This window comes from Selaginella moellendorffii, unplaced genomic scaffold (genome assembly GCF_000143415.4).
Source record: "Selaginella moellendorffii unplaced genomic scaffold, v1.0 SELMOscaffold_15, whole genome shotgun sequence".
NCBI lineage: Eukaryota > Viridiplantae > Streptophyta > Lycopodiopsida > Selaginellales > Selaginellaceae > Selaginella > Selaginella moellendorffii.
Genome location: NW_003314276.1, coordinates 1,852,327 through 1,880,260, shown reverse-complemented (window position 1 = coordinate 1,880,260; position 27,934 = coordinate 1,852,327). Strand labels below are relative to the sequence as shown.

Sequence of the window (27,934 nt, the reverse complement as noted above, 5' to 3'; positions counted from 1 at the left end):
CAAAACTCGCTGATCAGCATGGTCTTGCCCGACGACTTGGGCCCCTGCAGAGCCGCCACGACTCCGGCATCTCCCGGGCGCTTGGATAGCGCCCTCTGCAACTTCGCCAGTTCGCATCGGTTCATGAAGACACCATCTACGTCTAGCGACGCCTTTGACAGAGAAGAAAACCTCCGGCATAACCGACCTGCCCGAAGCATTGCCATATATAAAAACTTTCTACCTAGATATATATATATATATATGGCCGTGGTCTAAATTTGGAGTATTTTCCTTTCTTCCACTTGATGGTCGCAAAATATTCTCTCTTTGATCAACCGTTTCCACGATCATTCTAATTCTTTGTGTTCTTCAGTGTCGGAGCTGGGGCGTGGCGATTCGTCGCGCAACATCATCGAGATCATCTTCTCTGATGATCTGATGACACTTTGTAAGCCCGCCCTCAAGTTTTAAAATCTCCTTTCATAAAAGGTGACACCAAGGTTTGAATTAGTACTAACATTAAACACTAACCTTGTATACTTAAATAAAAACTAAACATTACATTGCATAAACAAAGCTCGCCCAATTTATAGCAAGAGATCGAACAACACCTCTGGCCGCCGGCTCTCAGCAGCACAAAGGCCCTGTAGAGTAAAAAGCTTTTATCATCTCTGTGAATGGAGAATGTGATCTCTCACCTCAATCACGTATGCAAGCCTGAGCAGCGTAGCTTCCGACCATGGTTTCCCGATAAGTTGGATGCCAATCGGCATGCCCGCCTGGTCAAATCCAACCTGGTAACTCCAAAGATTGAGCTAGCTAGAGATGGAGTTTGTTCATGTGGTTTACCGGCACAGATATCGCGGGAAGTCCGATGAAGTTCCCAGCAATCTGGTACCGCATGAGTTTAGCTGCAATGATTCACGTTGAAACAAATCGCTGGAACATTAGCAAAACTCAAGACGGCTACCTCCATAGACATAGTTGAGTTCTCCACATTCAAGAGCGTCCAACGAAATAGATGGTGCTGTTGCCCTGTGGATCAAGTGCTCAGAGTATGCAACCAAGGTTCTAACAAGCTCACGCTGTGGTAGGAGTTACGATCACATCTGCGTTCTTAAATATCTCCATATGGTAGTACATTTGGCGATACCTGTTGTGTAAAACCAGTGCTAGTTGTTTACAAAAAGAGATTTCAAGGCTTGCCTCATGCGTTGCGCTGAAAGATATTCGGTGTTCGTAAAGGATTTATACAAAGCAAATCCAACTCGGATATCCGCACCAGTAGCGGTTACACCTCTGCAGAAAAGCACTTAGTTCTCGATCCATAATATACGTTCTTACACGTTTTCATATTGGATTCCAATGGAGCTGTAACACTCGCAGCCGATTGTGACAAAATGTGCTAAACGCATCTCCTCCAATTCCGGTATAGTGACCTCAACGGTCTGCTCAAATCACACCATTCAGTTGATAGTAAACAGGAAAAAATCACGCTCACCTTGCAACCATATCGTTTCTGTAGTTTACTCAAGGCTGCGTAACATCGGTCCTTCACATCAGGATCCGAATCGTCAAACCACTGGATGAAAAACAGATCGTCAGCAAACACTACAGGCCTCATAGCCTTGATAACCTCGGTGTATTTTGCAAGTTTTAAGCCGCCAATAGCCTCGTTTTCGATACGGTTCAACTGCGGCAGAGTGACCTGAGGCTGCAATAAGGACAGACTTGTTGTTGACAATGTGAAGGTAATAAAAAAGTTCAATGGCATCTTACAGGTATTGAAACAATGCGGTCGCTAGAAAGATGGCCCTGAACAGCTGCATACCTACAGTAGTTTTATGAGAAAAGAGGAGACTGATAATTTAAATCGAATACATTATAAGCGTGTCCTCGACCGTTGCTGCCAATACCCCAACGCTTCCAACTGTCCAGTTTAGAGGAAGCACCCTGCTCTAAATCGTAAACATCTACGTGAAGAGAAGAAATTAAAAGACATACCCATGAGACGAGATACGCCCGAATGTGCCTTTCAATCCAACAATCCCGCAGAGTGCTGCCGGCATGCGCACAGAGCCTGTAAACGAGACATGAGCTTGAAGTCTCGTGGCTGGACATTACCTCCGCCATCGACTCCTAATGCAGCAGGACAGAGTCCACAAGCCACTGCAGCAGCTGAACCTCCAGATGATCCCCCAGACGCTTTTGCTTTGTTATAAGGATTTCGTGTTGCCCTGTCAAACACGATCATGAGTCGAAAATATGTTTTGTATATAAATGTGATACCCATAGTGAGGATTGATGCCAGTAGTGCCTTGCCCGAGCTCATGCATATTAGTTTTTCCGACAAGCATCGCTCCACACGCCCTCAACTTCGATACGCATGCTGCGTCTTCTTTGACATCTCTCACTTTACTCATCCATTTCGTGCCACCTGAAATGAGCGAAACGTTTATAAAGTGACTACTAACGCTTAAATTAAAATATACCGGTGGTGTCGTATGGCAGACAATCAAGCTCGTCTTTCACAGCAATTGGAACTCCGTCGAGAACAGACAAAGGTTTCCCTTCATGTCAAAGATTTAGAAAGTAATCGTGGAGAAAAACAAACTTGTACCTTGCTTGTATCGGGAAGTGGACTCTTCTGCTTGGCGAAGTATATCTCGAGGATTATATGCGATAAAGATACTCATTCCTGGTTGTCCTTTTATAGACTCGTCGACCGCAGAGAGAAATCTCTCTGCCACCTGCATGATCAATCGCATGAGCGCTAAATCCAATGCAGTGCTTAAACTAAAAAAACCAATATCACCTGTGTTGGCATAAGGCGGCCAGACTTATAAGCGTGTGTATAGTCCCGGATAGTCCAGTGCCGAAACACATATGCTCCATCCCCGGCTTTCCTTTCGTGAAGGCTACCAAGGCAGTCCAACGAGCGGGCAACTCTACCAGGAACCGAAAGACTCGAGTCAAGCGTCAGCACACCATCCTCCGGTTCTGTAAAGTAAATGCTCTATCTAAATACCAATTCAGGTTATATGATCTCACAAAAAAACTACCTGGCAATGAGAAATGCGGCTGAAACATGGGAGGCTCATCATACCGGGATTGCACAAATGTCTGCCATAAACAATGTCGACACATTGAGCAAGACAAACTATGAACACTAACCTTTGTGATAAGATTGTCCCTCTTAAGCTTTGGTTTTAGAAAAAAAGTTCCAATGGTGGACTCCATCATCCAGGTAAAGCATTTGAGAGTCAAGCCAGCCATGCGTGGAGCTGGTTCACACGGTGGTCGACACCAGGTCAATCAAGCACTTTTACAAAAGAAATTTCATGGAAACTATCCTCACCTTTAACTTCCACGTATAGATATTCGACATCGCTATCTTCTTTCGTGCTCATTCGCTCCACTGGTGTGTACTCGAGCCATTTGATTCCCATTTCTCTTCCCCTGAACCACCAAAGAAAAGTCGAGAAATCAGCCAGGCAAAGGGGAAACGACCATCCGCACAGCGAGAAATCCAGGGAGAGAGAGAGAGAGAGAGAGAATCCATGAATTTCACGAAATCCAGGGAGAGCGATGGATTCATCATCGAAAATAACTCCCAAGAACCAAACCGGAGCTCCAAAATCACCTGGAATCGAGGCGCTAGCAAACGAGAGCCGGAAATTTCACCGCGACACTGGCAGATCAGCGATTATCCATCGAGCGATCGCCTCGTTGCCTCTTCCCCCGCCTCCGCCAAGGCGCAGCAAAACAAGCCAAAGAACTGGAAGTAGGGATCACATTAACATAAACCCTGGCGGATAATTCTCTTTTTCACTGCGGTGAAAAGTAAAGAAAAGTCACATTGCCCGGTTTAAATGGTTTAGGTGAAGCTTTGTCTCACACAAGGTTTCACCTACCACCATTTCTCGTTGTGCCAGGTAGGGGAGAAAATTTCCCAATGCTTGGAATAACCTGGCAATCATAGTGAGCGCCTACCAAATCCCGGCCGTCCATCTCGTGGCCAATTCTACGTAGCATGGGAAAGATCTGGCAATCATGGCAGCGTAGTGCGAATCCCAGCGGTCCATCTCGTCGCCCGTTTCGAAATGCGAAGATTCCGGAATCTCTTCATACTTTATCCGGGTGGCGAGCAAGGAAGATGCCATAGCGCATTGATTTGTGCGATCTCCCTTTCATTTTATTCTTTTTTGGCGCCTCGCTATTCTGGCCAGGGGGCCAGCTGTGACGCTCGTCTCAAACGTATGAAAATACGTACGCCCCCTCGTAATGCGGTTGGCATTGTTGATCTATCCAAACTTTCGCGCTCTGCGAGCTCTACGCTTCCTGGAATTCGGACACCAGAAAGAAAGTTGGCTTGTTCTTCATCAGATTTCCACCAACGCCTCCTTTTCTCGATTGTTCTTTCTGCCACAGCTTTGAATTCCATATCATCTAACAACAGAGTAGTGAATCCAAAGCATGTAAGTTAAGGGAACTTATCATCGGACAGCCAAACAAATCTTATGCGCTGCCGTTGCTTCGGTTTGAGGTGTGATATCAACGACTTCGTTTTCGTGAGCAGAGCTTCTCTGCACCACAAGCCGCAAGAAAAACTCGGTCAGAACTACAAAGTTCTATGGCACAGCTTAAACCTTTACGTTGCCCAGCCTTCCTTTAGAGCTTTTTATGCGAAGAGGAAGAAGTTGATCAACTTATTCGATGTTTTTCTGATGCTACTTACGGGTTGGACCTTCTCAGGTATGCCAGGAGACTGAATCCAACCACCATAGCTGCACCCGCAGCAATAGTTGCCGTCGTCGTAGACGCAGGCCAGCTCTCTTTGAATGCGAAGTCGAAGGACGATGGTACCCTACCAGCTGGTCTGGGAGTTTTCTTTTTTGTTACGGCAGTGGGGCTCTCGGTCGACTCGTCCAGGAACAACCGCAAGCCCTGCAAATGAACATTTAATAGGTTTTTAAATTGCAGGTAAGGTTCAAACGCATTACCTTTGAGCCCGAGACTTTAGCAAATCGCAGTGCATCTACAAGATCGCTGTCCGTAGCGAGTAACACCCTATCCCCTTCGTCGTCTTCGTACTGGAAGCCCCAACCAAAAGTAAACAAAGCGTCGCACAGAAAATGTAAATGATAAATACCAGTATTTGTGGAACATCTATCCCCACTCGGTTCTTTATGGCGGCAACCAAATCGACTAGAGTTTCAGAGCCTGAAAAATAGCCCTCAGTCACGAATTGCAAAATAAAAAAAAAAAGAAGAAAAATCACTCGCCGCATTGGAACCGATGGACTCGGCCCTTCTTGTCTTCTAGCTTAAATGAAAATGTGTTTGCTGAACCCTTTCCTCCCTCAGCATGAAGATGCAGTCTAGCTGAAACATCACTGGCCGCAAGCATGTTAAGTAATAAAAGTAGCAAATTCAGAGTTTTACCTTCTGGAATCATCGTCGTCTTCGGTAGACTGTTCTAGTCCAAAAGCTGAATCCCAGAATTTTTGCATCATTCCTCCATCCCCTAGTCCTGGAGTAGAGCCAACCTAAAGACCAAACAACACGATATGAAGTTTTTCGTAAACGCTTTACTTCAAAACTGACCGTTGCGAAAGCTGAATGCGTAATATGAAGAACGTCAACACAAGATACAACATGACCATCTGAAAACAAAAGACGATAAGAAAACAGAAAGCTGAAGCACCAAGCCAACCTTTATTTATCACTGGCAAATGGAGAAATTTGCCATCGTGCATAGTATGGAGGGCGTCCACTATCGTCATTTCCAAGTTTGCACATTCTGGATTTGTCGTCATAATCTGGCAGAAAACAGACATTACAAAAGTAGTAAGCTTTCAACTGCAATCTCGATGCCTGTACCTTTTCAACTGGTATATCAGCAGCAACACCAACTGCAACTACTCGCATTAACACGTCCTTGGATCTGCTCGAATTATTGATGAGGAAAAAGTATGAAAAAAGGCTGACTTACGTGAGAATACCCACAGGCTTGTTTCCAACAGTTACTACTACGGAGTTAACCTTCAATTCACGCATCTTCTTTGTCGCAGTAAAAACGCTATCACCGGGCGCAACAGTGGCTACTCTGAAAAGGTAGATGCGTTAAAAGTAATCTCGCTAACAACTAGTTGTCTTACTTCGTATTCTCATTAACTAGTGTTCCTAACGTCGGCCTAAACATTCTCTCTTTCAATGTCTCAACGAAATTTGACTGCCCTGCAAGAATATTTCAATTAGAACTCTGTTTATGCTGGGACATTTCTTACCAGAAAACGTGTTTCCCCATTGACGTTCAACGTCCTCCACAGCTGCTGCAATCGCGTTACCCTTCAATGCAGACCGCTCCATGCGCACTATAGCGTCATACAGGCACTTCGTGATGTCTAAAAGTGCAATCACCTCGCCATTGTCTACGACAGGCAAGTGTCTGAACTTTCCTGTAAAACAACCGATAATCTCTAGATCAGATACAAGGATGAAACAGCAAATCAACATACCCTGAACCATTTTTTGAAGTGCGTCCACCGCCAAAGAATCGCTCATAACAAAGGTAGGATTCCGTGTCATCACTTTCGAAACGGGAGTATCTTCGGGTCTCAAGCCTTCAGCAATCACTCGAGTTGCGACGTCCTAAACACACAAGTTCGAAAGTTAGGAATACAAGCTAAAGTTATTTATCTAGCGCTACCTTATCAGTGATGATTCCACAAAGAAGAGCACTCGAATTCGTAAGCAAAGCAGCGTCAACCCTGCGATTCGCCATTCGCTTGCATGCATCCGCGACCGATGTTCCATCGGGAACAGTCAAGGCCTTGGAAAGTCTCAGCTTTTTCACTGTGCGTTCCGCTGTCCCACCCGATCTTTAAAAACAAGTTTAGTGTCGGGAAAGTGGATAAGAAAGAAAAAAATAACGAACTCACGAGATCATCCCGCCACTGCCACTGCGCGATTTTTGCAGAGCGCTGCCGCCATTCTCCGGTGGCGTCTTTTTTCTCGAGAGAGAAGGCCCGCGCTTAGGAGGGTTCTTGTTGGTGCCATGCACTGCCGTGCTCATCTTTGCTACCAAAACCTGCAAGATTGCTAACGAAGAACTAAAGAATCCTCCAAGAATTCATCGTCTCGTCGCCTAAGAAGCAGCTAACGCGGCGGAAATCGCCTAAAATATCCCTCTCAGATGCTCCAAGAACCTGGAGAGAGGGAATTAAATTCGCCGAAGAAAGATCCGAGCGAGCGACGAGCACATACCAGATCGATCGATCGCCCGGCTTCACTCCCGGCGCCAGTGATCGCCATCGCCGCCCTTCTTGAAGCATCTCAATGCGGGGGAATCACGCGAAAGAAAGACCCTAAAATGGAACATAATTTGAGCGAAGCCTGTACGGACACATCTTTGTCAACGTTTGAAATACATTCTATCCACTAAAAGCAGAATATCCCTCGTATTAACCGTCGGATTGGCTGCCCGATGGCCGTTGGATCGAAAGATTTACGTTACGGAATGTCTAGCATAAACCCTTGGCATTTCATATTTGCGAGGGCTTCGTTGTACGGCGTGGCAATGGCGGACGAGCGCCTGGAGCCGGTGCCAAGGCTCTTGGAAGGAGATCAAGCGCTACCGATCGCGGATCCTCAGGAGCTCCCGCCGAAGCTGGAATCTTTGGAGTCCGTGGATTTGTCGGGGTCGCTTGGGAAAGAATCTTTGCTATCGGCTGGGGCGGCGGCTTCTTCCCCAAGATCGAGCGCCAGTGCTGCGAGTCCTCGTCTCGATCAGGTGAAGCCCTCGGTAGAAGTTGTAGGACTGTCGGATGATGCAGGGCATGATCTGCGGCTGGATCAAGCCACATTCTTTCGCTGCGTAGAGGATGGGAATGTCACGGCCTTGGAAGGGTTGCTTAAGAACAGGAAGCTGGATGTCAATGCCTACAATGATGATGTGAGATTTTCTTTCACTGTTTTTTTGTTTGTTCGTCCTGTTCATCGCAACTTGGATTGGATTGTCCAGGGAATGACTGCATTGCATCTAGCAGTGTACAAATACGAGCAATCTCGGAACTTGGAAATGGTTGACCTTCTTATCAAGCATGGAGCGAGTGTTTGTGCCAAGGCTGCTGGTACTCCAGCCACCCATCGGATTTCTATCATCCGTCACGACGTCAAGCACACAGGTGTTTTGGAAACAAGGAAAGTAGATTTTCATCAAAAACCACCATTGTTGGTCGTGTTGGAGCTCAAGTCGTCGCTCTATCTGAAAGGTATGGATGGATTCACTTTGTTTATGGTTGGGACTGACTTTTACGTAGGATGGGAGTATCGTCACTGGGACTCGATGCTCAAGCTACTGGCGGAAGCAACCATTAGACACTACGTTGCTAACAATGTGAAAGAACCTACGGTTCATGAGAACGCCATTCCAGAAATCATACAAAAAAACTGGAAGAGCGTGTTTCATAGCGGAAAACATGAGACGATCGAGCTTTGGGCAGAAGGGAGGCATATCGAAGCATTAAAACTTCTTTTGTCTGGCGCATCCAAGGTGAGCTCCTGGTGATGAACTGAAGCTTCACAGAGCTAATATCGCTGTTTTATCTTCCAGATATTGAAACTTAACATCGAAAGCAACTCCTCCAGGATCGACATGAAAGATGCATCCTTCAACATTGTGAAAGCGATGGTCGAGTTCCTTTACACGGGTCATTTGGATGCATCCTTGATAGAGCAGCGAGGTATTGATCTGTTCGTGGCTGCTCACAAGGTAATTACACTATCTAGTAACCGATCGATTGACAGTTCTTCTGTGCTTTTGTTTTTCTTTCAGTATGGTGTCGATGTACTTAAGTTGCGGTCTGAAGCTGCCATAGTCGCCACTCCTGGTACGATGTTTTCGTTCATTGATTGGTTTCGTTATTTTGTTTTTTCGCTTGTTTTTTGCAGATAACTGGATTAAACTCTTGTCTGTAGCCACGGAGTGCAACTCCGATGTTCTTGCCTGGAAGTGTGCTACTTCGATCAAGAACCTCATGGACACGAGACAGGACCGCGGACATACGTTGAGGCACAGCTTCTCAGAATCACACGAGGCACCGCAGCAGCTCTTTCAGCCATCGGCTTGACAAAATGCTAAACGCTATAGCACTTCCTGTAAGTAGCTTCCTTAGTTCTTCTAAGTAACTCTTCTTGGAAGTCTTTGAGAACAGTGCCAGAAATCTTTAAAGGTCGAGGAAAGTATTGTCTATGGTGGTGTTTCGACGCTTTCGTGGAGCGATTTTTTCGACACAAAGAAGTAATGTCACTGTAACGCTTTCGTGTGCAGCATTGTCAATGTAGTAGCGCTTCTTTCAACGCTTCGATTGGAGCGAGTCTTTCGCGTCTTCTATCGCTATTCAACGATTTCTTTTGATTTTTACTGTCCATGGCTTGGCCGCCACTATAAGTGGACTGGGATATGCCCAGACAGGGCATATGTGATGATCAAATTTTTGTAAGGTTGAGATGGTTGTCAAGGAATTCTCTATGGACGTGATGAGCCGGTCCGGTCAAAGAACTGGAGGCGTATGACTTTGACCAATGTGCTGGCCATTGAGGAAGGTGGCAACGAAGCAACCTGGTGGCCGGCAAACCCTAGGGGGGGGCTTGGCTAGGGTTTAAAAGCTTTCGCGATGCTCCGGAGATTCGCGGTGGCCGCGGCGAGGCGAAGCAGAGGCAGCATCGGGGCCTGCGTCGGCAGCTCCATGGATCATCAATCCAGATCGCTCTCCGCCGCTGCAATCGCTACAGCGGAGGTTGTGGAGGAGGAGGCAAGCAAGGGCGGGTGTGCAGGGATCCGGAAGCTCTCCACCATGACGTGGTTGTCGCCGCTCACCATTGGGAATGTCAATCCCAAGGTAAAATCTATCGTCGATGCTTGTAGCTTGATTGAATTCTCTCTTGTCCAGGTGACGAAATGCGAGTATGCTGTCCGAGGAGAGATTGTAATGCGAGCACAGGTGCTGCCCCTCTTTTTGTTTCTCTTCTCTATTTTGATCTGGAATCTTTCCTGTTCACGTTGTTGACTTGTGGCATGTTTTCCAGCTCCTGGAACAGGAACTAATCACGAAACCATCGTCGCTACCATTCGAGGAGGTGAGAAAAACGCCTTGGTTTTGTGGAATGTTTTCTCACTGTCGTCGTTTGTGTGCAGATTATCTACTGCAATATTGGGAATCCACAATCTCTAGGCCAAGTACCAATCACTTTTTTTCGAGAGGCAAGTGTTTTTACTCGCAAGTCTCTTCTCTTTTTCCGGGCCTCGGTATAAATGCTTGGTTTTGTTCGTATCTCAGGTGGTTGCTTTGTGTGACAACCCTTCGCTACTCGATAAAGCTGAAACTCATGCTCTTTTCAGGTAAGAAGTACTCAAGTTTCCGGCTTTTTTTAACAGGAGCGTTCTTTCCGCAGTGCTGATGCTATAGCAAGAGCCTGGAAGATCATAGATAAAATTCCTGGAAAGGCTACTGGTGCTTACAGCCACAGCCAGGTGCGTACTGCAAAGTTACACTCTCAACTTGAGTGGTCCTGACATTGCTACAGGGTCTACAATATTGCCGTGAAGAAATTGCAGCAGCCATTGCACGTCGTGATGGATATCCGGCCAAAGCGGAGGATTTATACCTTACAGATGGAGCGAGTGTTGCAGTAAGCAGTTTACTTCGCATTGAGCTTTGAGCTTTAAACTAAGTGAGTTTTGCGCTATTTAGGTGCATATGATGATGCAGCTACTTATAAGCTCGGAAAAGGACGGGATCATGTGTCCTATACCGCAATATCCCTTGTACTCGGCATCCATGACACTCCATGGAGGAAGCTTGGTACGCTTTCGGAGGTTTTGCTTCGCAGAAAACTTACATTTTTGCGCAGGTTCCTTACTATTTGAATGAGAGCGCAGGTTGGGGTCTTGAAGTGCAGGAACTTCAACAGCAAATCCAGAAAGCCAGGGGTTCTGGGATCAATGTTCGAGCTCTTGTAGTCATCAATCCTGGGAATCCGACTGGTCAGGTGTTTCCTCATTGCCGATAGTGCTCCACGCAATTTTAAGTCGTTATTAATCCTTTGCGTTGTTTTTCCAGGTCCTGTCGGAAGAAAACCAGAAAAAAATTATTCAGTTTTGCAAGGACGAGCGGCTTTTGTTACTTGCTGATGAGGTGCATTAAAGACAGCTTAGGTTTGTGCGTGGTGATAACTTTCCCAAAGTTCACCAAGCGCTTTCTAGTTTGCATCTTTGTTAGAAGGTGCGCTGACATTTTCTTTTATGCAGGTGTATCAAGAGAACATCTATGCTGAAGGTAAAAAGTTCCAATCATTCAAGAAAGTTGCGCGAAGTATGGGACTAGGAGAAAACGATCTCAGCATAGTATCCTTCCATTCGGTTTCAAAAGGTGAGTTGCATACACTGGGAGCTTTTTTTGTTCTCTGGGAATCTGATGATCTCTAGTTCTGACACACAGGTTATTACGGTGAATGCGGAAGAAGAGGGGGCTACATGGAAGTTACGGGAGTGGACAAAGACGTCAAGGAACAAATCTACAAGATCGCGTCTGTGAATCTTTGCTCAAATATTTCCGGTCAAATTCTAATGAGCCTGGTTTCGAATCCGCCAAAGGTATCAGCAAGCCTCTTCTGGTTTTTTGTTTTTCTCTAGCTGAAGAATGCTGTCAACATGCAGGCCGGCGACGAATCTTATGAAGACTACGTCCGAGAGCGTGATGGCATATTGGCTTCACTTGCGAGACGCGCCAAGGTCAGAAAGACGACGATCTCGCCGTGTTTTCCTTTTTTTTTTCCTGCTCAGCCCGAGACTAAGTCCCTCCTCTTGCAGCTGCTGGCCGAAGGATTTAATAAGCTAGAAGGCGTCAGTTGCAACCAGGCCGAGGGCGCGATGTACTTGTTTCCTCGGCTCCATTTACCGGAGAGAGCTCTCAAGGCTGCAGCAGCGGTCTCCATGGCTGCTGATACGTTTTACGCTCGGAGATTACTCGATGCAACTGGCATTGTCGTCGTTCCTGGCTCAGGATTCGGTCAAGTAAGTTTCCAGCTACATTGTTTTGGTTTCTCGAGAACCGAGCTTATCTATACTTCGTTTTCTCAGGTTCCCGGAACTTGGCACATCAGATGCACTATTCTTCCGGCCGAGGAAAAGATGCCAGCCTTGATCACTCGCTTGACGAGCTTCCACCAAAGGTTTATGGACGAGTTTCGAGACTGAAGAAAACATGATTTTTATGGTCGAGACACAAGAAATCTTACAAAGAAGTGAACGACACAAAGAAGATATTATTTTGGAAGATTCATGTCCTGTCTTAGGCCAAATTTTTGATAAATAAGATGTGTACGAAGATTGCGAATATGCGTGCCGGGGAAGGTTTTGGGTTTAACGTGGCCCAAGAACATTCCAAGTACATTCTGTCCTGTCCACGTGGAAATTTACAATTGGTTATGCTTCCAGCTGTCGGTTAAGCTTCCACAGCCGTCAGATTCGACACGACTTCGACGTCCCCGATGGCGAGCTAGGCTCGGAGTGGGTCGGTTGCCAGGTTCGGCATCTCCAACACTCGCATTCTTCGGAGAGTGAGTGAGCTCGCGGCTATGGCGGACGAGGGCGCGCGGCATTCTCGCACTAGCTAGGGTAGGCGCTGGCGAAATTTCGGCTGGCATTTGGCGACAGTAGCTTCTGATCGATCGGCGCCTTGCTCGTGCGCCAATTCGGTGCTACAAGCCATGGCGCAGAGCAACTGGGAGGCGGATAAGATGTAAGTTACTGCTGCTGCCGCTAATGCCGGTGATTCCAGCTCGCGCTATCGTGATCTGGGTTCTTGATGAAATGATCGATGATCGTGTTTCTTACGCTTGGATTTTAGGCTGGACGTGTACATCCATGATTATCTCACGAAGAGGAACTTGCAGAACTCGGCAAAGGCTTTTTTCACGGAAGGAAAAGTGTCGTCCGATCCCGTCGGTAAGTTTGTCATCTCGATTGATTGGGTGGAGTCACGAGTGATCCTTTTTTCTTTGGAACTTTGTAGCTATCGATGCACCCGGGGGATTTTTGTTCGAGTGGTGGTCCGTGTTTTGGGATATCTTCATTGCTCGCACGAATGAGAAGCACTCGGAGGTGGCAGCGGCTTACATCGAGGTTGGATCAAACCCTCTTTTTGTTTTTTTTTTTCCTTTGTTCTCGAGGAGCTGATATAGTGAATGTCTTTTAGACCCAGAAACTGAAAGCTCGCGAGCAACAACAGCCTCAAACTCTCCATCAAATGCAGCTTCTCAGGCAGCAGCAGCAGCAGCAGCAACAACAGCAGCAGCAAGCTCAACAGCACCAACAGCAGCATCATCAGCAGCAGCAAGCTCAACAGCAGCAAAGGCCATTGATGAGCAGTCCTTCGGAAGCTCTTCTTCGTCAAGCCACGCCGACGGCTAATGTTATGGCTGCAAAGCTCTACGAGGAGAAGCTCAAGCAAGATGAGCCATCTTTGAAGGTGTGCTAGCAGACGTTTGTTTCTATCTTAAGGCTGAATTTATTTCTTTGTTTTGGCAGAGGTATGGAGATACGTCACTGGATCCAAACCCAGATATCAAGCCTTCAGTTGCTCCTCCAGGGTGTGTAGGATGATGTTGCATTTTCTTTACGACCTTTAACTTTTATTTACTTCTCTTGCGCAGGTCAGCTGGCATTCAGGCTCGTCAGCAACAAGCACTTCAGGTATTTACTCCATGGTTCTTTTGTTCTACAGGTTCTACAAATCTTTTCTATAATGCAGGATAATAAAAGTGATGTTCATTTATTAAATCAAAGATCACCAGCAACTGATCCCGCATTATTCAATATGAAAGGCGGTATATTAGCACCAGGCGCGAACACAAATCAATCCTCAAATTTACTTGTACAGAAGAGCTGGCCGTCTTTGGCTGTAAGTGGTTTTCTGTTTCTATTTTCGTCGCAATTTATTAATGCTTTTTCTCGTAGCAGGGCATGGATCAACGCTTGATCCAGCAGCAGAAACCGTTTCTACAGTCGTCCTCACACGCTTACCAGCAATTACATGCATTGACTCCTCATCAACAGCAGCTACTTTTTCAGGCTCAGCCTCAAGGCAGCATCCCCTCATCAGCACTAGCTGATGTAGATCCTCGGCGGTTCAAAATGCTACTCAACAACAGGAATGGAAAAGAAGGACAAGCGAATGTTTTCAACGATCCGGCAGCCGCGGTTATTGGTTCTCCCTTGCAAGCTGCATCACCTCTGTCGCGTGCAACATCTCAAGACCAGGAGCTTCTAATGAAGGTTTGTAACTACTAACACCGACACTTACACGCTAACTGATGATGATTGCTATGCGAAAAATACCCGGTTGAGTCTCCTGAGTTGTCCTTTTGCAGATGCCGGAGAGTACGATGAGATAGTTTCGTCTTTTATATGGTAATCCCCTTAGAGATGCCTGAGACGATGTCTAACTAGCACGGTCCGGTCTTGATTTTATTCGCTTTTGAGAACTAGTGTGTACTAACCGTTTCGCTCATTTTTTCTTTCTTTTTGTTGTGTTCTTTTTCAGATGAAGGTAATGCAGCAGCAGAACAGTAAGTTAAATATGCAGCAAAATAATCCTCAACAAGCTACTCCACAGCAGCCGCAGCAAACTGGAGCTGATGCAGCCATACAAATCTATGGTTCAATTGAACCGAGCCGCAGTAACAACAGCACCGGTACAGCGAAGGTTTGTACTGATTTTGAGATTGTATTTTATATGGATATCTCACAAAGAATATATTTTAGACTGGAACTCGGAGCCAAAGTGGAAGAAAGAGAAAGCAACCGGCATCGTCCTCTGGCCCGGCTAATAGCACTGGAACTGGAAACACCGCAGGTCGATCTCCAAACTCGCCTTCTACACCATCAACTCATACACCTGGGGACGTTATGTCTATGGGTGGCCCGATGCATCAAAGTAGCAGCATTTCTAAATCCTTGATGATGTATGGATCAGAAGGTCACGGTACATTGACGTCACCCTCTAATCAACTGGTAATTGTGGCTTTTTAGCTGTTTTTGTCGAGGACCTCAATATTAATAGTTTGCTCCAGGCTGATATTGACAGGCTCGAGGATGGATTGGATGACAACGTTGAGTCCTTTTTATCTCACGAGGAAACCGATCCGCGAGATGGTCTCTTTAGCAGTACGAAGCCGAGTCCTAATGTCGACGCGTCCAAAGGTGAGTTTCGTGTGTCTTGCAGTTCTTTTTTTTTAGAAGGTTTTATTTGTAGCAGAATTTACGTTCAACTCGGTGGGCTGTCTTCGTGCCAGTACAAATAAAGTTGTGTGCTGCCATTTCTCTTCGAGTGGAAAGCTATTGGCCAGTGCTGGCCATGAAAAGAAGGTGAGCTTCACATTTGCGAGTTTTCTTTTCTGAGCTCTTACAATGCAGGCCGTGCTCTGGAACATGGACACGCTAAAACTCCGGAGTACATTGGAAGAACACTCGTATTTGATAACCGATGTTCGGTTTAGTCCAAATTCGACGCGGTTAGCGACATCATCCTTCGACAAGACTGTACGAGTATGGGATGCAGACAATGTGAGTTCTTAAATTCTTCGTATCTCTTGGCAATGACTTGGTTCATTTTCGCGCAGCCAAGCTATTCCTTGCGCACTTTTACTGGCCATCAAACATCGGTCATGTCCTTAGATTTCCATCCAGCGAACGAAGACCTCTTGTGTTCGTGCGACGGTGATAGCGAGATCAGGTACTGGAGTGTAAGCCAGGGCATCTGCACCAAAGTCTTCAAGGTGAATAGCTCTTACCTTTGAGAGTTTTGTTGACTGGTTTTTGTCGATCTTCACAGGGTGGCGTGACTCAAATGCGGTTTCAACCGCGTCATGGCAGGCTTCTTGCTGCCGCCGCCGAGAACGTAGTTTCTATCTTCGATGTCGATGCCGAGACGTGCAGGCATTCTCTTCAGGTAATCGAATCAATACGAGCTTTTTCCAAACCACCGAGTCTGTCCGTCTTCCAGAGGCACACAAAGCCAGTGCATTCCGTATGCTGGGATCAAAACGGTGACTACTTGGCTTCCGTCAGCGAGGACTCAGTCCGAGTCTGGACTCTCCGCTCCGGTGGCGATGGAGAATGCGTTCACGAGCTATGCTCGAACGGGAACAAATTCCATTCCTGTGTCTTCCACCCGAGCTATCCGTCGCTACTGATCATCGGCTGCTACGAGGTAGGGAAAGCGACAAATCTCTTCGAAAGTTGTGTAAACGTTTCGCTGTCTCGCAGTCTCTGGAGCTGTGGAACATGGTCGAGAACAAAAGCATGACAATCCCTGCGCACCAGGGCCTGATTGCGGCCTTGGCACAGTCGCCAGCGACGGGCATGGTTGCGTCAGCCAGCCACGATAAATGCGTGAAGCTGTGGAGATAGAGAAGAGTTCATACACAGGTTGTGGAGAGACGACGATGAAAGGAAGTGAGTGCTCTGCGACATCAGCAATTGTACATGGCCACTGGTACGCAAGTCGCAATCTTTCTTTCCTTACCGCTAAGAAAAAAAATCACTCTTTTTTGGGTTTTTTGGTCTTTATAAATTGGAAAGGTTTCTATGTAGATACGAGCTGAGGAAAAAATATATATTAGAACTTTGGGCGAAGAAAATGAGTAGCATTTGTTTTTTGACGATTTTTGTTTTTGTTCTTGGGCACTGAATTTGAATCTGAATCGAATGGAATGAGTAACTCCTTTTTTTTCACGATTTTTTTCTGAACTTTTTTGTTGTTTGGGCACTGAATCTGAATCTGAATCGAAGAAAATGAGTAACTCTTTTTTTTTTGACGATTGTTTTCTGAACATTTTTGCTGTTTGAGCAGTGAATCTGAATCTGAATCTTGAGTGTTTTGGCCCACCTGGATCTGACTCGCAGAAAAAAAAAAAGTGTTTTTCGCGATTGTGAAGGGACGCGTGTTTGATCCTTGTCTGAAACTTTTCTCTCGCTCTCTCTCTTTGGTGGCAATTTGTTTGGAGATCCGAGCGCGTGTCAAGTTGGCGGTGGAAGGAAGCTTTTCTTCTTTTCTCTCTTTCCTATTTCTTTGATGATTGTGCGATCGCCAATAATGTCCCATTTCCTAAGCTTGATCCGCGACATCTGAGCTACTGCGCTTTTGTTTTCTTGCTATAAAAACAAGAGAGGGTTTGCGCTAAAATTTACTCGTGCATGTAGGTAACACTCGGTTGGATCATCGGCGAGAGAGGATTTCCAGACGCGAATCGCGATCATGGCGGCCCCCATTCTTTCGAGTAAGCGATCGGTCGATTCTAGCGCCCATGGAGTCGATCCAGCGATGATTCCTCCCTTGGTGGTTTCTTGAATTGGTTTGATTGTGGTCCTGTTTTCTAGCCGAGCGCGATGCCCAGCTGAGCTACTGGAAGGAGCACTCCACCGCGCTGACCGTGGAGGAAATGCTGCTCGACAGCCAGGCGGCGAAGCTCGATCAAGAGGAGCGTCCCGAGGTATGGAAGAAGAACGAAAGAGCGAGAAAGAAGGGAAACTATCTCTCGATTTTTTCTTTGGTTTCTTCCAGATCCTGTCAATGCTTCCTCCTCTGGAGGGGATCAGCGTGGTGGAGCTTGGGGCCGGCATTGGGCGATTCACTGGCGACTTGGCAAAGTCTGCCAAGCATGTTGTCGCCATGGATTTCGTCCAGTCGGTCATTGACAAGGTTAGTTTCTTCCTCTTTCTCTTTGAGTTTTTTCTCTTTCCTTGCTGATTCTAGACAAGATCTTTTGCGTCTTCTTCTCGATTGTTTCTCGTCGCTAGACAAGATCTTTTCTTCTTCTTCTTCTCGGTGACTAAGGAAGATCTTTCTCTCTTTTTTTGTTTTTGTAGAACAAGGAGGTGAATGGATGCCACAGGAACGTCGAGTTTCTGTGTGCCGACGTTACTTCCCCCAGCCTCACTTTTCCTCGCTCCTCCAAGGATCTCATCTTTTCCAATTGGCTACTCATGTATCTCTCCGACGATGAGGTTGGTCTCCTCCATTTTTTCATTTCTTCCTCGAGCTAAAAATCTATCTTACAACCACAGGTGACGGCGCTCACCAAGAAGATGATCTTTTGGCTCAAACGCGGGGGTTCTATTTTCTTCCGGGAGTCGTGCTTCCACCAGTCTGGAGATCACAAGCGCAAGAACAATCCCACGCATTACCGGGAGCCCCGCTTCTACAACAAGGTAGAGATGAAAAAACTTCGAGTAGACACCCGACTTTAGATTCTTTTCTCATCAACTTTGTCCAGATCTTTGAGGAGTGCTACATCGCAGAGGAGGATGGAAGCTACTCCAAGCTGCAGCTCGTCTTGTTCAAGTGCGTCTCGGCCTACGTCAAGAACAAGAGGAACCAGAACCAGGTACAACTTTCGCTTCGTTTTCACTGCTATACAAACGCGGAGCGTTCTCTCTTTTCGTGTAGATCTGCTGGATGTGGAAGAAGATCAAGTGCACGGGGCCTGATGGCTTGAAGTTTCAGCAGTTTTTGGATAACGTCCAGTACACACAGCGCGGCATCCTTCGCTACGAGCGGATATTTGGCGAAGGTTTCGTAAGCACTGGAGGACTCGGTAAGCTTTGGTCCTTTCGCTCCAAACGTTTTCCATCTCCTGACGTTTTCTTTCCCATCTCTCCATCTTTCTAAGTTCGAAGAAGCTACAACACACAGATTTTTCTTTGCTCTACCTCACATCCTCTTCGGCTGTGTTGACACAGAAACAACCAAAGAATTTGTAGAGAGTCTCAAGCTCGAGGCCGGGCAAAAGGTGCTCGACGTTGGCTGCGGCATCGGGGGCGGTGATTTCTACATGGCCGAGGACTTCGACGTCCAAGTCGTTGGCATCGATCTCTCGGTAAACATGGTGTCCATCGCTCTGGAGCGCTCCATCGGACGCAAGTGCTTTGTCGAGTTTGAAGTCGCGGATTGCACCGAGAAGAACTTCCCCGCCGAGAGCTTCGACGTCATCTACAGCCGAGACACCATCCTCCATATCCAGGTAACTCTTACTTCTCGCTTCCATCTCGCGGCTTTGCTTTTCCGTTTTTTTCTTTGTTTCTGAGTGGTGTTCTTCTCCATGCTTCCAGGATAAACCAGCCTTGTTCGCGAGGCTGCTTTCGTGGTTAAAGCCCGGGGGCAAACTTCTCATCACGGACTACTGTCGATCGAGAGACGAAGTCTCTGCCGAGTTTCTCGAGTACATCAAGAAACGAGGCTATGATCTTCACGACGTGGATCACTATGGCCAGGTAACTCCACTCTACGCTCCTGTTCTTCCTTTGGTGATTCATATTCACGACGTCACTGTTTCGGAACAGATGTTGAGAGACGCTGGTTTTGTGGATGTCGTGGCAGAGGATCGCACAGACCAGGTAAAAAAGAGTTTTGTGTCGTGTTCTTAGCTTCCTTTTTGCTTTAGTTTGTGCGCATCCTGACCAAGGAGCTGGATACTGTGGAGCGAAACAAGAAAAGCTTCTTGCAAGACTTTTCAGAGGCAAGTGACAAGGTTTCTCGTTGATGTTAAAGTTGAAAGCTTGTTTACATGATCTCTGTGTGTGATGATCCAGGAAGACTACGAGGATATTGTCCAAGGCTGGAAGTCCAAACTGGTGCGATGCGGCCAAGGCCACCAGAAGTGGGGACTTTTCCGCGCAACCAAGAAGATGTGATCTTCATTCTTTTGTTCCAAACCAATTTTTTCTTGAACTTCCGAGAGTTACCCTCAAGATCATAGCCTCGTTTCTTAGAGAGTACTTGGTTCGTAGCAATCTAATCGCCGCCTAGCCACAGCAAGGTAATGGCGAGGCTGGAAGGAGTAACGTCAGTACACCAAAAACTCAGTTCCATTCACCTCCTTGGTTCTCTCGATCGATCCTCATGCTATCGTGATCGCCAGAGACCGCTACTATCTGAACAGATTGGAGCTGAAAATGAGTTTTTTATAGAAGGAAAAAAGAAGGAAAACCACTTTTAAGAAGCCAGGAAACCTGACTAAAAGAATGACGCGTGCCTTGTGTTGTCAGCCACCCCCGAGCAAAGCAGCATCTACCAAACAGGATACGCTGCTGCTCGCTTCAAAAGGTTGTCACAACGAGAAAAACTTCTCCCAGAGCTCTTCTGGTTCCTCGCCTTCTTTGATTACCTGCAAGGAGCGAAAATCCATCACTCCAGAAGAACGAAACGAACGAAAGATAAAAACTTACACTGGCAGGCTTGTCACTGTGAATGTCCATGCGCTTGAGGAAGCCAGCTCCAATTTGCTCCCAGTTTGGACCTCCAGCCTCGTCCAGGCAGGGAGAACCAACGCCGTCAATGCAAATCCCAGCCTTGCTTCCCACCCAGATGAACAAGTCGCCAGCGTCTCTCCCCGTGACTCGGTTCACTAGAATGTAGACGCTGCTGGAATCCAAGTCGTGCCTGCCGGACAAGTCGACGTTCTTGAGCCGGGGCCACTCGTAAATCCTCCTCTTCTTATCCCCGTTGTTGTCAATCTCCATCGCCCGGTCACTGTCTGGACTTGGAGTGGCGGAAGCGTCCAAGCCAGCGCTTGCGTCGGAATCCGACTTAAAGCTGAAGGTCTTTCCAAACCTCGGAGTTGGAGGCGGCTCCTCGACCATGCTGCCGAGAAAGAGCGATGGAGGCATCCCTCCCCTACGCTCTGCCAGCGACACGGACGATGGTTTCCCCGATGGCGCGGCCGACGGGAACCGCAGTGGAGAAGGAGCCGGAGAAGTGTAGCGACTCGAGGCCGATGACTCGTCCGAGGAGGCTGGAGACCACGAGTAGGACGAAGCCGGCGAAGGAGTTGGCGATGCCGAGAAGAAGTAAGACGGAGACGGGCAGCCCGAGGCTGGGGGCGACGATGATGGTGTAGAGGTTTCCGAGAGTGGAGAATGCGGAGAGCCGCTCCTTGTACACCCCGACTCCTTGATAGCCGCCACCTTTTCCTTGACGGATCCCGAGAAGAACTTCTTCCTCAGCCTGCTCCAGCCACTGACCCTTGCCGGTATGTGAGTTACCACGGCACCAGACGGTGGAACCACTCCTTGCAACGCTCTGTGGTAGAGCTCAAAGTCCAGGTCGTACGCTTCCACCCGCTTCAAGTCGCCCTTGAGTCGATCGTATCCCCCTTCCAAGTTGCTCGAGCCTTTGCTGAAAGCCTCCCAGAAGTCCTCAGGTTCCTCACCCTCGAATATGGACATGATCGGAGCTTGCGCCCTCTCATATCGCACAACCTGTCCAGCAGCCGCTTTGGCAAGGATCTCCATCTCCTTCTCGCACTTCCTTCCGATCCACACGAAGATGGCACTGGGTACGTGAACCACAAACGCCCCCCTTGAGTCGAGCGCCGTCGGGCTTGGATTGTTGATGGTCTTGGGAACCAGGTGCAGTGCGTCGTAAGGCGAGTGTGGAGCCATCCGGTACATGCGAAGGATCGAGTTCGGGCTCGCGGGAGAGGCATGGACTCGTTTCTGTGCTTGGAGGAGCTGGCACGCAAATCCCATGTTCGGATTGGTGATCCCCCTGGCAGCTTTCACGTCCTGGAACGCATCCTCAAAGCTCCGTCCCTCTCTCCACATCAAGTACGCGATCACCAGCGCTGTGGATCGAGACACACCTTGGCAGCAGTGGACAAACACCCGGCCACCCAGCTCCCGGACCTCCTCAAAGTAGTCAAAAACGTCGTAGAGGATGCTGGTGATGTCTTCCGAGGGACTGTCTTGCAGCCACAGAGTGTGGTACTTGAAGTCGTCCCGGAAGTACTCCTTGCAGATGAATCCCACGCAGTTGAGTACGTGAGTGATCTTGTTGGCTAGCAAAGTCTCCCGGTTCCTGGCCACAGCATCACTCCCCAAGTAGATGTGCTCGGCCACCCTCGAGCACTCTTTCTCGAAGAACGCAAACTTGTCCCTCTTCATTTGCATCTCCGTTGGCTCGGACGAATCCCGGCAGCGCTGCACGGCAGCGAGGTCGAGCTTGATCTCCAGCCCGTTCTTCATCCGGTTTATATCCCTGCGTGGAGTAAGAGGAGCCCAGTCCCTGGCCTCGTCGTTCCCAACTCTCCCAGAGGTTAGCAGCGGTGGTAGCGTTGGCCCTCTCCGGCTACCCTGTTGCCGAGGCGTGAGAGGAAGCTGATACGATGTGCCAGGCTTGTCCATGGGAAGAACTGGCCTTCCGGGACTCGGCGGCGCGGAATGCGAGGACGACCATGAAGCCGACCGCCAAAATCTCTTCTGGACATTGTCACTGCTGCTACATCCATCCTCCGGAGCATTCTCACCTCCCTCGAGCTTCTCGGTTAACATTGGCTCGCCCATTCCAAGCTCTTCTTGGACAGCGGCCGCGATATTACGCTTCTATTCTCATCGCTACCCCGCGATTCCTACCCTGTCCTCCGAGATCACCAATGCTCGTGACCTAGTAGCGCTCGAGCAGCAGTAACCCTCACCTGGAGATTCCCGAGGCGCCGATGATGCAGCGCCGCCGGTGAGCTCGATCGATCGAGAGCGCAGAGCCAGCGCCAGTATGAGCAGTAGCACCAGGGAATCCCGTGAGCGCGACACGGCGGCGCTCCAAGACCAGGTCCACAATGCGCCTAGCCTCTCCTCCTCCCATCCACAAGCCCTAAAAAAGAAAGAGTGTAGGGTACTGTTGCTTGGAGAGAGAGCGCTCGCTTCTTCCAATCGCAGCTCCGTCGCAGTCAAAACGTATCTCTGATGACATGGCCGTGACGTGGCACGTAAGCTAATGGGACTCGAACCCCGGGCGGAGCCCCAGCGATCAAGTCCAAGGTGGAAAAAAATGGTAGTCTTTTTAGCGCTAGCTCGACAATCAATCATAGAGAATTTACAGTGTGAATGGAAACGAGAAGAAGATAAGCAGCGATCTCGCGAGCGAGTGAGAGCGATCTTAGAGAATCCAAATTGGATGAAGTTTTGATGATCAAGCTATTGGCGAGCGAGCAGGACTGGATTGCTCGGGACTTTCCGCGGTCTCGTACTGCGTTGCCAGGCACATAAAACTTCCCACTGGAGGATTGCCGGCATTGGTAGTACCAGTAGCAGCGTTTGGATCTGCGATAGTCGTAGACAAAACCATCAGCAACGAATTATCATATCACGTAGATTTGCTACGTACCAAACAATGTCTTGATCGAGGGTCTCCTCGGCCTCCCCTTCTTTCTCAACTCGGCTGTGGTTTCAAGAGAAAGAAAATTTTTAGTGACCGAAAACATGTTGGAGAGAACTTACCCATCCCAGGAACGCGGGCATCTTGGTGAATTTCAAAGTTCTTGTACGTGTAACCAACGAAATTAACATCTCTCGAAGGTAGCATCTAAAAGAGCAAGACGGTGAGTGCAACGGAAAATAAGATGATCAACACAAGAACAACTTACTTTTCTCCAAGGTCCGGACTTCGAAGCCGGTTGGGCTTGCGAATTACTCTGTTCAAGAGAGAAAGAAAAAAGTGAAACCATTCGAATCATATATGCTACAAACTTACGTCTTCAAATTTTTCGAAGTTCTGGGTATCCAGTTCATTCGCAACTTCGGGCTTGAAAGCAGCTTCCATATCATAGAGCTTGTTCCAGTCGACACCTTTGAACCAGGAATGTCCCTGAAAGTGGATCCAGTTAGCTTATCAGGAAAAAACACGATGATAAAACTATTACCTTTAACTCGTGGACGCCTCTAGTCCCAAGACGATGCTCTACATCGCAGATCAGCCGACTAATAAAATCCTTGGCTTCGGCGGAGAGCTTAGCCTCCTCTGGAAACTTGAGGTGCATTCTCCAATTGACTATCTGTCAATGAAACAAGACATCTTAACGCGATGCTATCTGATCAATAACAATCACACATAAAAATACAAAAATGCGTAGTTATGAGGCAAGCGAGTACAAAATTCATGAATAGTCAATCAAGATGTGATGGCGTACCTTCCGGCAAGTAGACATCGGTTCGTCGGAATAGAAGGGCGGATACCCGACTAGCATCTCGTACATTATAGCTCCAAGAGACCACCTAGGCACCATAAATCAATCAAGCCGGTAGATATTTTCAATCAGAAGTGCCTCTTACCAATCACACTCCATCCCGTATCCCTTCTTCAGTAGAACTTCGGGAGCAATATAATCTGGCGTCCCGACAGTTGAATAAGCCTGTTAAAGAACACTTAGATAAAAATCGGGACAAAAGGAAGTACAAGCTACGCACCAGCATTCTTCTGTTTCGTTGCCAATGCAATAGTTGCTCCTGCTGCGTGCGTCTGCGAGCAGGAGATTTCAGTGCCTCGAAGGTTAATGCGTCTTTGATCTTTTCCTCTATACCTGGCTCATTCTCATATAAAGCTGGTAAGTTAGAGCAGTCTAGGGGTTTACACAACCCGAAGTCTGACAATTTCATGTGACCATTCTTATCAAGTAGAAGATTATCAGGCTTGATATCCCTGCACAGAAGACACAGAAAAACTGGTAAGTTCAAGCCATGTTCTCGACTCGCAACATACCTGTGAATGTAGTTGTGCCTGTGAATGGACTCGATTGCCAAAATGGCCTGCCCGACGTAGAATCTAGCTTCGTCTTCTGTTAGTGTGTCCTTCCGCATAAGCAGCGTCATCATGTCGCCACCAGGAAGATACTCCATGATGAGATACAAATATTCATCGTCTTGAAAGGAACAAAAGAGTTTCACTATACAATTACTGTCAACCTCTGCTAGGAGATTACGCTCTGCTCTAACATGCTCCACCTGAAAAAATCACGAGAGCATCAGCACCGGAGTGATTGGCAAGAGTCTAATAACGTAGCGCTTGCCTGTCCGCGCCTAAGCATTTCGGATTTCTGGAGCTTCTTCATTGCATACACCTGTCCCGATCGCTTCTCTCTACATAATCTAACCTGCAAGTTCAACGTGCTTTGCGGATAAGTTTCAAAGCGAAACGCTTGCATTAATCTTACCTCTCCGAATGCTCCTCTACCGATAATTGTCAGCAACTCAAAGTCCTCCACCCCCATCTTATGTCTTTGAAGTCTCATATACTCAGTCTCTTTCCTCGCCAAGTCCCTCCGAATTCGGTTTTGTTCTTCTTCGCTGACATTAGAAGCGGCCAGTTTCCTCTCAAGCATCCATCGCCTGATAGAAGATAAACAACCACGAAAGAAAAAAAACCATTAGAACACAGATCGTATGGACGTAAAGAGAAGATTTATCTATCTATATTGAAATGGCACACGTACCGCTCCCTGCGTTCCTGGAGATTTTTCATTTGGGATTTGTAGTGATTCTCGATGTATTGCTTGGCAGCCGCGACCTTTTGCTTGGTAACGTTGGAGGGCTGGTCACCATGCTTCCCTGCTTCCTTGGCTCCCCCTACTCGAGGAGCTATGGGACGCTTTGGCTTCGATCTCTCCACTGGCTGCTTCTTCTCCTCGGGCTTTACCTTCTTCTTCTTCGAGAACCAGCTAAACCAGCCCTTGCTCTTCGGAGGATCCATTGCCCAGCGCAAATCAGCTCCCCTCCATATACATTTGCAAATCCAATCCCGAAATATTTTCCCAAATTTCTAGCTTTAGCTACGCTCGATTCCTCCCCACCTGTGTTCTACTTCTACTCTAGCTAGCGAAGATCCCATGGCGCAAAATCCCAGCCGCCGAAGAGGACGAAGAACACAGTCGCGAGGATAATATTCGCCCAATTTCTAGCTCTAGCTACGATTCCTGTGCTCTACCTAGGGAAAATCCGATGACGCTCCAGCACCGGTAGCTACCGGAGTAGACGATGAGCAATCCGCCGCGCAGCGCCAGAAATTTCTTCCTCGAAGAACGAGCGTGAGATTGTCGAGCAGCGCTGCTCGCTGCGCCATCACCTCGAATCGAAAGCGCTCGCAACAAATCTGTGGCAGCAACAGCTGACCTAGAAAAATAAAAAATGTAGCTCCACGAGATTGGGTGTGAGAGAGAAGGAAGGCGAGACGCTACTCTCTTCCGCCAATGTGGCGACGCGGCCTTGTGCGGCACACGTGCGTCAGCCGCACGGCCAATCTAGCGAGTGGAAAGTAAAGCACCAAACACCGCGTCCAGCACCGCGCGGTGGCCGAGCGCGGGGAAATACGCAGGGGACTTGAATGCCAAAGCTGGAATTAAGAGCCCCGGCCTCTGCCCCGCTGGCGCCATTAAGGCCGTCGATCTCCGCGACCGGACGACGACGATTGCAAGGCGGCATTTAGTGGTGCATGTGCCGACGCTTATTAATGAAAGCCCCGGAGAGCACGCGACGGAGATGCGCGACGGAATATGCTCCTCACGGCCCCTGATATCTAGGAAACTTTGTTTAGGGACCTTAATGTTTTGCTATAAATGAAACCTTTAGGGCTCTTGAGTTAGGGTTCGTGAGGATCCCGCTATGGCGCTCAAGTTTCTCAACAAGAAGGGATGGCACACGGGCAGCCTGCGCAACATCGAGACGGTGTGGAAGGCCGCGAGGCGGAGAAGCGGAAGCTCGAGGAGCTCCAGAAGCAGATCAGGGATGAGCAGGATCATTTGGAATTTCGCAAGCTCCAGGAGCAAGCGGGGCTGGTGCCGTAAGTGTTCTAGCTAGATTTTGGATTTTCTCTGCGCGCCAGCGAGTGACTGATGGGAATTTTGCTTGGTTTTTCCAGGAGGCAGGAGCGCTTGGATTTTCTCTACGAATCGGGGTTGGGCGTTGGCAAGCCGTCGAATGAGGAGTATTTGCTTGGTAAGCCTCTCGAAGAATCCAAAGAGGAGAGATCCAGCAGGTGGCCGCCACGCCGGGATCGCTGTTCGTGGAAGAGAAGATCTCGGCTAATGACAAGTGGAGGAAAACTCGGTCGGATCCTTTGCTCTTGATTAGGCAGCAAGAGCTGGCCGCTCGGGAACGAATCAAGAGCAATCCTTTGAAGATGGAAGCTTTGCGAAAAGAGGTATGTTTTTCTTCCTAAAGAGGAAAAGAAGCGATTGAAAGCAGATAAAAGTCGAGGAGAAGCAGAAAAGGAAGGCACTGAAGAAAAAAACGAAAGAGAACGGTGAAGCTGGCGAGCCAGAAGCAAAGAGAGCTGATCGAAGCAGAAGAGCTGCCGAGGAGGATGACGATGGAAACAAAAGAGCTTCCGATGAGGATGACAGGTATAGCAGGAGGAAAAGATCTGCTGAGGACAGCGACGAGGAAGACAGGCATAGAAACAAAATAGTTGCTTCTTCACGGGATGATCGAGAAGATCGCAGCAAAAGAATTCCCGAGAGAGACGAGCAAGACAGGTACAGAAGCAACCAAGTTCTCGAGGGCGATGATACGAGAAGTAGAAAGCGGGAGAGACACGATAGCCCAGACGTGGATGATCGGCATCGCAGTCACGAAGACAGGCACAGGGACAGGGAGGAAAACCGCGACTCCGGCAAGCCACCGCTGCCGAGGAAGAAGTCCAGCTGAGCGAGGAGGAGAAGATGGCGCGGCTGAGAGAGATGCAGCAGGACGCGGAGCTCCACGAGGAGCAGCGATGGCAGCGAATCAAACGCGCCTCGGCGAGCGACGCTGTCCAGGAGGAGAAGGACTCGATCAAGTCGGGGAAGAACTTCCTGGACGAGACGAACAGGAGTGTCTATGGCACCGAGAATGGAGGCAGTGCCTCGGTCGCGGATACTTTGCATCGGCGATCGCACTACCGCGAGAAGTTCACGGACAAGAACGCGTTTAGGCGATCATAGAGATGATCATAGAGATGGCAAAGAAACTTTTTGGGTGTAAACTATCATCGAACTAAAGAACCATTTGATCAAACAATTGGAGTTCTTTTAGTATGAGAGGTCATGGAATTTATTGACAATTGGAAGAATCATCGATGAAT

At 48.0% G+C, this 27,934-nt stretch overlaps 8 protein-coding genes and 1 pseudogene across 12 annotated transcripts; 5 read left to right on the top strand and 4 right to left on the bottom strand.

The window, feature by feature from the left end:
* Positions 1 to 552: 552 nt before the first annotated feature.
* On the bottom strand, positions 553 to 4,053 carry LOC9633187 (fatty acid amide hydrolase). Its single transcript, XM_002970717.2, has 21 exons — positions 3,626 to 4,053; positions 3,341 to 3,441; positions 3,157 to 3,266; positions 3,045 to 3,105; positions 2,798 to 2,982; positions 2,603 to 2,732; positions 2,475 to 2,552; positions 2,272 to 2,419; positions 2,107 to 2,219; positions 1,987 to 2,062; positions 1,864 to 1,935; positions 1,762 to 1,813; positions 1,619 to 1,696; positions 1,484 to 1,564; positions 1,327 to 1,430; positions 1,189 to 1,281; positions 1,067 to 1,135; positions 953 to 1,017; positions 832 to 893; positions 681 to 776; positions 553 to 626 (listed from the first exon to the last, which is right to left on the bottom strand). Exons 2-21 carry the CDS (start codon positions 3,429 to 3,431, stop codon positions 570 to 572), a joined length of 1,821 nt encoding a protein of 606 aa, XP_002970763.1. The 5' UTR covers positions 3,432 to 3,441; positions 3,626 to 4,053; the 3' UTR covers positions 553 to 569.
* A 390-nt stretch (positions 4,054 to 4,443) lies between these two features.
* LOC9641308 (CBS domain-containing protein CBSCBSPB3) lies at positions 4,444 to 7,377 on the bottom strand. Its single transcript, XM_024675638.1, has 15 exons — positions 7,251 to 7,377; positions 6,926 to 7,192; positions 6,694 to 6,865; positions 6,503 to 6,635; positions 6,272 to 6,442; positions 6,143 to 6,221; positions 5,977 to 6,090; positions 5,865 to 5,928; positions 5,698 to 5,803; positions 5,589 to 5,647; positions 5,427 to 5,530; positions 5,268 to 5,377; positions 5,135 to 5,205; positions 4,986 to 5,075; positions 4,444 to 4,929 (listed from the first exon to the last, which is right to left on the bottom strand). Exons 2-15 carry the CDS (start codon positions 7,057 to 7,059, stop codon positions 4,717 to 4,719), a joined length of 1,620 nt encoding a protein of 539 aa, XP_024531406.1. The 5' UTR covers positions 7,060 to 7,192; positions 7,251 to 7,377; the 3' UTR covers positions 4,444 to 4,716.
* Positions 7,378 to 7,533: 156 nt separating this feature from the next.
* On the top strand, positions 7,534 to 9,405 carry LOC9641307. Of its 3 annotated transcripts, none has more exons than XM_024675604.1 (7): positions 7,534 to 7,938; positions 8,008 to 8,257; positions 8,306 to 8,538; positions 8,599 to 8,757; positions 8,821 to 8,875; positions 8,937 to 9,143; positions 9,200 to 9,405. In XM_024675604.1, the coding sequence occupies exons 1-6, from the start codon at positions 7,564 to 7,566 to the stop codon at positions 9,113 to 9,115; spliced, it is 1,251 nt and encodes a 416-aa protein (XP_024531372.1). In that variant the 5' UTR covers positions 7,534 to 7,563; the 3' UTR covers positions 9,116 to 9,143; positions 9,200 to 9,405. The 3 variants fall into 3 exon arrangements, with proteins under 3 accessions (XP_024531372.1, XP_024531371.1, XP_002970915.1); XM_024675603.1 differs by having other exon boundaries at positions 9,187 to 9,405; XM_002970869.2 differs by having other exon boundaries at positions 8,937 to 9,365.
* Positions 9,406 to 9,628: 223 nt separating this feature from the next.
* Positions 9,629 to 12,382, top strand: LOC9641306 (alanine aminotransferase 2). Its single transcript, XM_024675602.1, has 15 exons — positions 9,629 to 9,886; positions 9,938 to 9,988; positions 10,074 to 10,124; positions 10,183 to 10,248; positions 10,325 to 10,386; positions 10,440 to 10,518; positions 10,572 to 10,676; positions 10,739 to 10,849; positions 10,899 to 11,036; positions 11,108 to 11,182; positions 11,296 to 11,416; positions 11,486 to 11,640; positions 11,704 to 11,778; positions 11,857 to 12,060; positions 12,127 to 12,382. Exons 1-15 carry the CDS (start codon positions 9,662 to 9,664, stop codon positions 12,241 to 12,243), a joined length of 1,635 nt encoding a protein of 544 aa, XP_024531370.1. The 5' UTR covers positions 9,629 to 9,661; the 3' UTR covers positions 12,244 to 12,382.
* A 174-nt stretch (positions 12,383 to 12,556) lies between these two features.
* Positions 12,557 to 16,683, top strand: LOC9641305 (transcriptional corepressor LEUNIG). Of its 3 annotated transcripts, none has more exons than XM_024675596.1 (17): positions 12,557 to 12,787; positions 12,896 to 12,993; positions 13,061 to 13,170; positions 13,244 to 13,516; positions 13,576 to 13,637; positions 13,701 to 13,740; positions 13,799 to 13,948; positions 14,005 to 14,322; positions 14,591 to 14,752; positions 14,812 to 15,060; positions 15,120 to 15,249; positions 15,302 to 15,414; positions 15,463 to 15,612; positions 15,669 to 15,824; positions 15,881 to 15,997; positions 16,052 to 16,258; positions 16,315 to 16,683. In XM_024675596.1, exons 1-17 carry the CDS (start codon positions 12,756 to 12,758, stop codon positions 16,456 to 16,458), a joined length of 2,511 nt encoding a protein of 836 aa, XP_024531364.1. In that variant the 5' UTR covers positions 12,557 to 12,755; the 3' UTR covers positions 16,459 to 16,683. The 3 variants fall into 3 exon arrangements, with proteins under 3 accessions (XP_024531364.1, XP_024531367.1, XP_024531365.1); XM_024675599.1 differs by having other exon boundaries at positions 12,558 to 12,787; positions 14,008 to 14,322; XM_024675597.1 differs by having other exon boundaries at positions 12,558 to 12,787; positions 15,305 to 15,414.
* Positions 16,684 to 17,135: 452 nt separating this feature from the next.
* Positions 17,136 to 19,797, top strand: LOC9633186 (phosphoethanolamine N-methyltransferase 3). The gene is made up of 12 exons (XM_002970866.2): positions 17,136 to 17,327; positions 17,428 to 17,540; positions 17,612 to 17,749; positions 17,917 to 18,054; positions 18,115 to 18,258; positions 18,324 to 18,434; positions 18,497 to 18,644; positions 18,790 to 19,070; positions 19,159 to 19,320; positions 19,390 to 19,443; positions 19,491 to 19,565; positions 19,639 to 19,797. Exons 1-12 carry the CDS (start codon positions 17,306 to 17,308, stop codon positions 19,738 to 19,740), a joined length of 1,488 nt encoding a protein of 495 aa, XP_002970912.1. The 5' UTR covers positions 17,136 to 17,305; the 3' UTR covers positions 19,741 to 19,797.
* Positions 19,798 to 19,989: 192 nt separating this feature from the next.
* On the bottom strand, positions 19,990 to 22,420 carry LOC112346507 (protein-tyrosine-phosphatase MKP1-like). The gene is made up of 2 exons (XM_024675600.1): positions 20,275 to 22,420; positions 19,990 to 20,213 (listed from the first exon to the last, which is right to left on the bottom strand). Exons 1-2 carry the CDS (start codon positions 22,387 to 22,389, stop codon positions 20,157 to 20,159), a joined length of 2,172 nt encoding a protein of 723 aa, XP_024531368.1. The 5' UTR covers positions 22,390 to 22,420; the 3' UTR covers positions 19,990 to 20,156.
* Positions 22,421 to 22,879: 459 nt separating this feature from the next.
* Positions 22,880 to 26,074, bottom strand: LOC9641304 (serine/threonine-protein kinase 38). The gene is made up of 13 exons (XM_024675601.1): positions 25,311 to 26,074; positions 25,032 to 25,206; positions 24,888 to 24,971; positions 24,581 to 24,822; positions 24,289 to 24,520; positions 24,154 to 24,233; positions 24,012 to 24,096; positions 23,745 to 23,876; positions 23,576 to 23,689; positions 23,469 to 23,516; positions 23,323 to 23,407; positions 23,210 to 23,263; positions 22,880 to 23,145 (listed from the first exon to the last, which is right to left on the bottom strand). The coding sequence occupies exons 1-13, from the start codon at positions 25,565 to 25,567 to the stop codon at positions 23,015 to 23,017; spliced, it is 1,719 nt and encodes a 572-aa protein (XP_024531369.1). The 5' UTR covers positions 25,568 to 26,074; the 3' UTR covers positions 22,880 to 23,014.
* Positions 26,075 to 26,468: 394 nt separating this feature from the next.
* On the top strand, positions 26,469 to 27,870 carry LOC9641303 (annotated as a pseudogene).
* The last annotated feature ends 64 nt before the right edge of the window (positions 27,871 to 27,934 follow it).